The 10,795-nt window shown below is 39.0% G+C and overlaps 1 protein-coding gene across 1 annotated transcript; it reads left to right on the forward strand.

The window, feature by feature from the left end:
* Positions 1-8,617: 8,617 nt before the first annotated feature.
* HS3ST1 (heparan sulfate (glucosamine) 3-O-sulfotransferase 1) lies at positions 8,618-9,869 on the forward strand. The gene has a single exon (XM_008938506.1). It carries the CDS (start codon positions 8,664-8,666, stop codon positions 9,624-9,626), a length of 963 nt encoding a protein of 320 aa, XP_008936754.1. The 5' UTR covers positions 8,618-8,663; the 3' UTR covers positions 9,627-9,869.
* Positions 9,870-10,795: the final 926 nt, after the last annotated feature.

Here is a 10,795-nt window from a genome sequence, read left to right on the forward strand (position 1 = left end):
CAGGAGGGCATGAAGCCGTATCTCGAGCTCGCTTCTGTTTTGAAGGGCTGGCTCCCTCGAATGCTACAGGGAAAGCTTGGTTACTGCAGCTCTCAGGGTGCTTTCCAGGGCTAAGGGTGTAAGAGGTTCAAATCTTTTGGGGGCAAAAGGATGCTGGGAGGGAGGGGTGTCAGTCTCCCGCTGGAATAGTTCTGATTTGGTCTTGTCTTCCAGCCATTTGAAATATCAGGAAAGGGCACTCAGCTAATACAGGCAAGTCAATCACCTTGGTTGACTGGGAATTAGGTATATGACTCTATTTCCTCTCTATGATAGTGCAGTAGGTTGAGGGCTTTCCCTGTTCCAAGACTATTCCTCTTTGGATACTAGGAAGAAAAAAAAGATATCTGCGAAGTCATATGAATACCTTTGTGGCTTTTGGCTCGAGTATCTGCAGGGGTCATCCTTCTGGTGTGAGACCCATTCATTGCCCACTCCCACTGAGAGCCTCTGCAGTACATATGGCAAGTGGAATCTTTAATAGAACAGGTTCAGTTTGGTAGCTACCCATATATTCTCTGGCTATCACTATGTAAATATCTATATAAATATAATGCTACAATTTACATCTGACAGCCTTTCTTACACTCCTGAACAAGTGCATTTCCCACATTGCTCAGGAACTAACACCTCCCAGTAAAAGCGCAGTTACTGACATCAGCTTTAGCTGTCTCCTGCATATCCACCCTTTCAATACCCACACGGATTTATTTTTTTTTTCCCTTTTGGAAAAGGCAGGGCCAAATGAATGCCTCTGGTAGGTCAGCAGCAGGATTATCTATCTAAAGCAAAGCCAGTTGCTGCAGTGGAGTGTCACTAATTTGACAGAGCAGATTCTAACCCCAGCATTGGCAGGTTCCAATCTGTGTCCTCTCCTTGTCAGAGTACTGCCTTGGTTATTCTGAGTTAGCATATGCTTCCACAGACATTGCAGAAAAACAGAGTGAGTGGAAAGCAGGTTTCTAACATATAAGAATACATGCATGTATAGGTACATATAACTTCTGCTTTTCATTAAAGGAATCTAGAAATGGTTTTAATAGTCTGACTAGCATGAGATCTCTCTATTCCCTCTTCTAGAAATGCCTCTCAGAGCCAGGAAACTATCAGAGCCCCGAAGTATGTCAAAGCTGATGGATTTCCATTAAAACTTTTGCTAATTAGAAAAAGAAATCTGAAAATAGGCCTGAGCAGTCCAAAATGGAAGATCCTTCTGGATCATCTTACTCCTCACTCCAGAGCATGAGGGTTCCTCCAGGTCACCATGTAATGCTTCACTTAGTAAATTGATTGGTTTAGTGAAGTCTAATACAGTGATGACCTCACCACTCTGCACTGTGCTCCAGTACTATTCTGAAGGCAGGAGAGCAGAAGCCACGGAGGTCAGCTTGGCATATATACTAAAACATTATTTGGAGGTTTGTTTGCTTTTTATTGTTGTTTTAAATGTCTTACTGGTATTTGAAACAGGGCCCATAGCTACAGAGTGGTAAAAAATTGCTTGGCAGCAGAAATGAAGACGGGATTGCTTTATCTACTGTGTCCCCTTTTTCAATGCATCCTGTTAAGGCGAGCTGTTGTACAGACAGGGAGCAAGACAGGACAGAGCTGTCCTTCCACGCAGGTTGTTTTCTTGGGGACAGCTTTGATGAATTAGGAAGCAACTCTATTAACTGTGCAATAGATTTCTGCTTCCTAATTAGAGTGTGACCCATTTTGCTTAGGAAGCAGGGTGGGGAGTAATTTCTGGATTTTGAATTGAACATTTAAGTTTATGAAGGGCTAGGGAAGGCAATGGTACAGCATACCCTTTGTTTTCATGAAAAAAGAGTCCTGACAGGTATAAAAAAATTGCTACAATGGGGTAGGGGGACTCCATGTCAGCATTCAGCACAAAAATTTCTGTGCATTCTAAGCTTTTCAAGTTTATTTTTATTCTGCTGTAATGTCCCATTTTATTTTTACCTGCATGAGGTTCTCTGAAATCTAGGCTATTCTCTTTTCTAAAAATTTTTGTGGTCTCTTGGCATGAAAGATTGCAATGGTTCCTTCAGACCTTAAGAAAAAGAGTGCATGTTATATATAACTACAGTCTATTATAAATTTGCTATTTTACTGCTCACACTGCAGCTGAACTCCTTTAAAAGTCATGAACTGGTGACCTAACTAATTTGTATAAACTGTATTTGTCACAGCAGATGCAGAAATACAGCAGATTTCAGCCAAAAATACTTCCTACCAAGTCAGCCTTTTTCAGCTTAAGTTCCCCTAACCAAAATTTAGAGACTTTTTAAAGTATACTTCTGAAGTTTTAAAGCTGATAGACAATATATATCATCTTAACAGCACTGAAAATATTATTAGATTTTTTTAACATGCTGGCTATAAAAGTTAAAGCTGTGGCTTGATCTGTACTGTTTGGGCAGCATTTTTCACAGAATGTTAGAGGTTGGAAGAGACCTCTGGAGATAACATTGAGCCCAACCCCCCCTATATATGTATTTTTTAATATCATTTAGGGACTATAGCTAGACAATATAATGTAGGCACTATAATACAGGTTCGTACAGTTACTTATCTCTTCACCTCCCCTCTTAATGCACAGATGACTTTTTTAATATATTGTAAGGTGATCGATAGTTTATAGCCCCTATGGGCTTCAGATCTATGGCTTCAGTAGTATATAGTTTAATTTAATAGACTTGTTTCTGTAGCACTCAAAGTAGGCAATTACTTGTAGTTAATTACTCAAAACTAGTATTCAAGCATTTCATTGGCACATGGTGTTTAAAACTTTTGCTAAAGTATGATTTAAAAATTGGGGGGATAGGGGGTGGTAAGTGTGGGAAGCATCTCTTCATAAAGAGGGCATTGTGAGACAGTTTAATGGTTAAAAATAGCAAAATGCAGAATACATTTCCAAGGAAAAAAGTTTCATAAACTAGATTAGATTTAAGAAAAAAATTATCCCTCCCTGCTCTTGACTTAGTGCAAAGCTCTCTGGTACACATATCACTTAAAACTAACTTGATACAAACTGTCACTTGAAAGAGATCATATAAACAGCTAAGGAATATAACCTATGGTAGACACCATCTATTCTTGGAGAATAGGAATATATACTGCTCATATCAATGAGTTCTTGAAGAATTTCAAGTACCCTACAATTGATCTGTTTTTTTTTTTTTTTTAAAACACGTCACTTTACAAATGTTAAGATCACTGACTCTCCGTCAGTTTAGAAAGTTATTTGTAGAGTTGGTTAGCTCCATTACAGATTTTTTTCCCTTCCAATGTAAGAAGCTAGCATAGCAGATGTGTGGGTTGTACTGCACAGCTAATTTTAACCAGCAATATTAGCCTTATGTTTTGCAGTATTGAGTGCACAAAGGAAAATGCAATCCATAAACTGTCCTGAGGTTCTAGCACATCTCCAAAACTAAATATATTTTAGAAGAGCAGTATCTCTCCCTCTAATTTTCAGCTCTATCTCCCTCTAGAGACAGACCTCAGCAACTCATCTATGGTTCTCATTCAAGCAAGAGTGGTTTTTTTGTAGATGCCTCAGCAAAGACCTCTCCAGTAAAGGGCTTCAGTTTTGGAAGGAGAGAAAGCAAGGACATTTGGCACTTAACCTATTTGTCCTTGGTCCTTAGAGAGCCCCCAAGGCATAGCTTCTCTTCAATGAAGGTGTAGTCATCTGCCTTTTCATGGAAAGGATGCAGTAGTCTTTCCTCTCCCAGTCGCTGTCCTGGTAGTACTCTGTCCTTTTAGCTCTGCTCAACCTCTGTGTGTTGCTGCAGGCTTTTTTGTGAAGTGTGCCAACAGACTTTACCTGATGCTTACTGACTGCCCTATAGACACTCCTTATGGTCACTCCTATCAGCTCAGCAGCTGATCTGAAGGTTCTTATGAAAGTTCAGATCTAAATCCAGCCCCATCTCACCTTCTGCAAAAATGATGTTATCGGTCTAGGCAAAAACTAATTATTTTATTAATGCTAATGAAAATGACATGTAATCTAGGTAGTTTAGTCCGTGCCATTGCAGCAGGATAAACATACCGAAACATTTAGATACCTTGGTAATATGTTAAGAGATGGTCAGAAGTCATAGTGATACATGTTTCAAAGAGCACTGTAATATGATTAAAAGCTGATGAAATATGGCAGCTGTGGCCCTCATACTGCATTTACTGAGAAAAGCATCCATTTATTTCCAAGTTACTATTACTTTTGAAGAGGTTTTAATCATAAAAGCTGATTTGATTGGCAATGTCAACATAGAATCTTGTTGAATAAATGGTATGGCATATTTTGTTAATTAATTGGAGAAAGCTGAAGAAAAGATTAAGCAAAAGCAATCAGACTTTTTAAAAAGTCTTGGTATAATCTTCAAAGCACCATTTAACATAAACTGTGTTTCTTTTACCAACTTGCTCATTTACTTGTAGCAAATACAATAGTAATGGCTGTCAGTTAATTTTTTTTTTTTACTAATCTGGAATACAAAGTCATTGAGTTAAGTCATGTATGCTCTGCATGACTTGTAGAGGGAGTGAAGAGAATTCTTAAAGCAGAAAAGTAATTTGGCAGAGTGGCTGCTATAAACTCTTCAGTGCACGCTTATTGTTGAAAGAGTTTTTCAGATCCACACGTTATAAAGCTAAGCAATACACATTTGCATAATTTGATATAAACTGCTGTAACTGTAGCCACCAAACTGCAGATCTGCATAAAGTGTTAAAGAGTACATAAGAGAGCTGAATGGCAACCACTTTATATGCTGTTTTATTCCTGGACACCATGATGCCCACACAACAGATGTTTTGTGCTGAATTTAGAGGCACACCCAAGTCCATTGTGTTGCATTTGTCTAACACAACAAAATAATTGATCCAGATATCACATTTATACAGTTTGAAAGAAATGAAGGAGAATGGAAAGAAAAGGCAGACGAAGCTGTATTGCTTGCAAGCAAAAACGTGATGGCATATCAGTAATTGTGCCATTCAGAGTACCTATATGGTTCATTGTACGTGCATACGGACAGTGAATGCTGCAGATACTGTGGCATTGCTCCGCAGTGTATGAACACCTGATGCACACCTGAACAAATAGCTGGGGAGGAACAATGAAATTCTGTAGGTCTGGAACAGAAGAGACTCCCATGTTATTCTGAGGTGTCATGTTGCAACAGAAAATGGTTGCTTTTGTTTATTTAGAAAAAAATATTACCAAAAAAATATTTGAGTTAAGAATGGGAAGACACTGAGGCAGAGCTGCACAGAGGATCAGAACTCTATCTGAGGTGAGGCCCTTGGTGCCACACCTGTAACATCCCACAAGCCTGATTTCAAAGAGCAGCGCCAGCCAAAATGACAGTAGTTACAGCTAAGAGACACCTTGCTGTGTCTTTTATTTCCTCCAAATATTCCCTTGCTATACTCAGCCACGGGAAGACTAGAATAGAAAAAAAAAATGTTGACACCTGAGTAATATGCAAACTAAACATTAAAAATGAACAGTCCCAGTGAATTGCTATGTATAGTTCATCTAAAGAAAAATAAAATAAAATCCCTTCAGTCTGTTGTCACTAATATCTGAGGTCAGCAGCTAAAGTTAATCTTTCCATAGACAGCCAGCCTACTGCAGAACTTGGCTATTAGCACAGCAGATTTTAATCTGACTACTACGAAATAAGGGTTCCTACCATGAGGCTTTAACTCCTTTCAACAACAGTTCAACCTGTTCCTCACTGGAATCCTATTATGCTTTTCCAGTAAGGTGTTAAGACAACAACTCAGGCTGACTATTTATGGAGCTAGTGACTCTTAAAATATACTCTGAAGTAAGTGGCTATTCCTTTAATCTGTGACCTTAAAATTCATCAAGAGTTGATGTTTTGTTGCTCTTATGTACTGAGTTGCCCATCAGTCACTGAACCAATCTGGCCGGTGCTGAATATGGTGGCAGCATAGCTCAGTGGGGACATCCACCATGAATTTACCTCTATTGAATTGTCTGTCACCCGGAGTCCTCCCACCAACATCCCTCAGTGCCAGGCTAATAATTATTTCTTGTTAAAACTGAAGTAGATTAAGCTGAGAAAGATTAAGAGGAATGGTGAGGACAGGGAAAGACAGCAGAAGATTAATGATGACAGCCAAAATGGAGCTCTTTCAGCCAGATAAAAATTAACAGTGACCAAAAATGGACGAACAACAAATTCTTCTGCAAAGGTGCCTCACATTAGATATCACAGAATAGCCCAGGGCATGACCTGCCCAAAACCGGGTGTGCCCATGAGCTCAAAGCCTGCAGGCATACAGGGAGGCATACACTCTTTTGACCTCACATCTATCATGACACTTTGCTTCCCTCTCCTCCCAGGCTTGACTTCTGCTTCCTAACAACATTGCTGCCTTGTAGCCCTTTAAAAGTAATTAGAAAAAGGGAAAGCATCAAAGTAATAATCAGTAGCAAATATCAGGAAGCAGACCTGCTCCATTCAGAATGGAGACATGACCTCTGTAAATGCAGAGCTACCAAACAGAACTTTCTATATCACTTAGAAACACATCATTAGTCCTTATCACACTGGGACTTAGCTTATTGTGGAAAAGTCATTAGTTTTTGTTCAGATTCTCTGGAGAATTTCCAAAACATAGCCCTTGCATTTCCTCAGGTTGTTCATATGTAATTTCATATTTCAGCCCTTGTTAGCCAGTACAGTACATCCCATTCCAAGCTTAAAGTGATAATTACAGTAACCTACTAAGGCAGAGCAGTCAGATGCTCTGCCATTGTGGCTTCTGCTTATAAATGGTGTTAGACAATACAGAAAATCATACTAGCCCTCCACTGAGATTAAAAGGCATCTTAATTTAGGGAGCTTGTATACACAGTGTGCTCATAACGTGGCAATTGAACAGCTATGCTGTGTGTGAGGCCATTAAGATTTGACTTTACACATTGCATTAAAAACACTCAGACTTTTCAAATGGATTTCAGTGGTAGTATTTAGTAGTCCTTTGCTAGAGTGTAAAGTTAGTTGTTTAGCCAGTGAGTTGCTGTGATGTAACTCTTGAAATGACCTTCAGAAATATCCACTCTGTTTTCTTTCCTGAGTATCATGACTGGAACCACAGATCTTTTAGCATTTTGTTGATGCAGTGAAAGACATACCTTTTTGCAGGGCCAGAGTCTGTACCACCGACTTTATCCTTAGAAACCCTAAGCACAAAGCAAATGTTAACTTCATTTAAAATTGGCACAAAAATTTGACTGTTCCTTGGTCCTCTACTCACCCAGAGCTCTTCCTGACTTCTTTCCAGGAGAGTATTACCTTCCCACAGTCGGGCAGCTGTGTCTATATTTTGTGAGCCTTTTTCCCAGGAGGCTTTACTTCTAAGGCTGCTGTTGACGTGGTTGTATCAGGTCTGGCTGAGCTGATTTTCCCATAGCAGCCCTCCTGGTGCAGTGCTTCTGTGTTGGGAGTCAGAAGGGGGTTGTTAACACCCATGTTGTGACTACCGCTGAGCAGTGCTCGCACAGCACCGAGGCTCTTTCTATGTGGGGGCAGGAGCTTGGGGGAAATGTACCCAGAACTGACCAAAGGGATATTCCATACCTTATGATGTCAGCTCAACTATAAAACTAGTACAAAGGAGGGCGGGGGGGGTGTGTTACTCCTCAGTCCTTCAGCACAACTGCCACGTGTTTTGGAGCCCTGCTTCCCAGGCAGGGGCCAGAGATCGCCTGCTGATGCGAAGTAGAGAATAAATCTTTGAGTTTTTTTATTTTGATTCACTGTGCAAGCATTGCTTGGCTTTGCTTTCTAATTAAACGGTCTGTGTTTTTACCCACAAGGGTTTTGTCTTTGTCTTATTTTCCTTTCCCCTTTTGCTTCGTGGAGGAAAGAGAGGAAAGGGGAAGGGTGATAGAATGGCTTGGTGGGCATCACTTGCTCAGCCAGGGTTAACCCACCACACATGGTCTTTTGGAAGGCTCTAATTCCCACAAGACTCAGCTTTTAGGAATGCTCTTTTGGTCAAAGCCCATACCTTTTCATGTTTTGTTTTTAAGATAAGCCTATTCTCGCAGATTTAAAAAACAAACAAACAAAAAAAAAAAAAAAAAAAAAACAAAAACAAACAAACAAACCCCTACACCTAATTCTTTTGTGATTGTGGTCAACTCCAAAGAAATCACATTTTAAAATAGTAATAAATAATACTCTGGATCAATCTTGGGTGCAATGGAAGGATTTGAAATGTTCACGTCTCCTGATGACTGGGAATAATTTTCTCATGGCAGTATTTTATGTACTTGTCTTTTAAAGCATTTAACTATACTAAATGATCTATGAGCTTAGAGTTGGGAAAGCTAGAGAAGTTCGTTCCGTTGTGAAAAGCAAAAGGTACTTGCAGTGTGGCCTTAGTAGTGATGTGTCTCAGTATAAAATAACGTGCTTCTTTTTCTTTTCCCTCTTTCAGCAAATTTTCTGTTTGAGAAGTACATGTTCACTCAGCAAAACAAAAACAGCTTTTAAAGGTTGTTCTCGGTGGAAATCACTCTATGCCCCATTACCTGCTTGAGTGAAACCAGACTAAGAACTTCTGTCATGGCAGCTTTTCTGCTGGGAGCTGTGTTTCTTATTGTTCAACCTCAGATAGTGCCTTCTAGACCGGCTATAAATTCGAAGTCTGAGACGACTTCTCAGTCTGTTCAGAGAGAGCTTTTAAAGAAAACATCTCAAAAAAATGACTTCAAGGAAAACATTCATTCTAATGGATCATGCCAGCAGCTGCCACAGACTATCATTATTGGAGTGAGAAAAGGTGGAACAAGAGCTTTGTTAGAGATGTTGAGTCTCCATCCAGATATTGCAGCAGCAGAAAGTGAAGTTCACTTCTTTGACTGGGAAGATCATTACAGAAATGGATTGCAGTGGTATATTAATCAAATGCCATTCTCTTATCCCCATCAGATCACCGTGGAAAAAACTCCAGCATATTTCACATCACCTAAAGTGCCTGAAAGAGTTTATAACATGAACCAATCAATGAGACTACTCCTTATTTTAAGAGACCCAAGTGAGAGAGTACTATCAGATTACACCCAAGTGTTGTATAATCACATGCAGAAGCACAAGCCGTATCCATCCATTGAACAATTCCTCATTAAAGGTGGTGAACTCAATGTGGACTACAAGGCAATAAACCGAAGCTTATACTACATTCACATGCAAAACTGGCTGAAGTATTTTCCTCTTGATCATATCCATATTGTAGATGGGGACAAACTAATCAAAGACCCCTTCCCAGAAATAGAGAAGGTAGAGAGGTTTTTGAAGTTATCGCCTCAGATAAATGCTTCAAACTTCTATTTCAATAAAACTAAAGGCTTCTACTGCCTAAGGGACGGTGGTAGAGAGCGTTGTTTACATGAGTCAAAAGGACGAGCACACCCACAAGTAGACGCCTGGTTACTCGAGAAACTACACGAGTATTTCCATGAACCCAACAAGAAGTTTTTTGAGCTTGTGGGCAGAACATTTGACTGGCACTCATTTGTGACAAGTTAGTAGTAAGCTTCAGAACCTATGTTCCAGTGTACATTTAGAAATTTTAAAAAGGGCATTTAAGCTATAATTTATTTGTAAAATCCATAAATCCTTCTGTACAGTATTAGATTCACAATTGCCATATATACTAGTTATATTTTTCTACTTGTTAAATTTGAAAGCATTTTGTATTGTTTTTCATGGTTGTTAACATTGTGTATGATGTGTCTATATGAAGAAACTAAATTATTTCACTGCAGAAGATGCTGTCTCAAGAATACATTGTCTTTTTAATAAAAAATTCATTTCAACAGAGCCTTTTAGAATTCTTTGAATACTTTGGCCTGTCTGGACTATTCTCAACTTTCTCCTAAAATTGTTAATGCTAAACTTTACATTTCCACTTTTTTTTTTTGCTTTAAAATGTGGTTTAATAATTTCTTTTTCATTTGAAAATATTGTTGTAGTTAGCAAATTGTTCCATCTTGCTTTATAAAAATTACTTCCTGATAAAGTGGTGGTGCTTATACATGTTAGGACATGCACACCCACAGAACAATGGAAGTCTATGTGTAATGTGACATACTAACTGCTGTACTTACGTTCATATTTACTGTTGTAACAAGTGCTTCTCAAATTCTTTGGCAGTACCGTGCAAGTTTCATGGCAGATTTTTAAAGATTCTGTGGGGACCAGCTCATAAAACCCAGAGTTAGCTGCAGAAATGTGATCAGCCTGAAAACTTCCTACAGTCCCTGCATGTATATATGTTTCATAAAGGAGGGTTGAGAGAAGAATTTAAGCAATATAGGGACATTTTCAAGGTTGCTTATGACTGTTCCTACATTTTATAGCACACTTATGCTTTGCCATTACTGAAAATGACCACTTGCACCAGAAAAATTAGTTGGTCTGCGTTCTAACAAGCAGCATCTTCATTCATATAATATTACCACACTTGTACCCCATTTAATGATGTTTTCTACAAGTAGAACAGATGCTTCATACAACTGAAAATTGCCTGTGGACTACTCGTCTACTCTCATTCCAAGAACCGTGATGCCGAATCTTGATTAGACTTGTGTGTTGTGGGATTAACCCCAATTCCTGAAACTTTTATGGTCTTCCATCTGCTAAAAATGCAAGTTAGATGTCAGTATGTTGGTAAAAATTACAGCTCTCCTTGTCTA

This window comes from Merops nubicus, unplaced genomic scaffold (assembly GCF_000691845.1).
Source record: "Merops nubicus isolate BGI_N331 unplaced genomic scaffold, ASM69184v1 scaffold38354, whole genome shotgun sequence".
NCBI classification, from domain to species: Eukaryota; Metazoa; Chordata; class Aves; order Coraciiformes; family Meropidae; genus Merops; species Merops nubicus.

Coding starts and splice junctions, on each gene's coding strand:
- HS3ST1 (XM_008938506.1), top strand. CDS start 8,664: ATGGCAGCTTTTCTGCTGGGAGCTGTGTTTCTTATTGTTCAACCTCAG.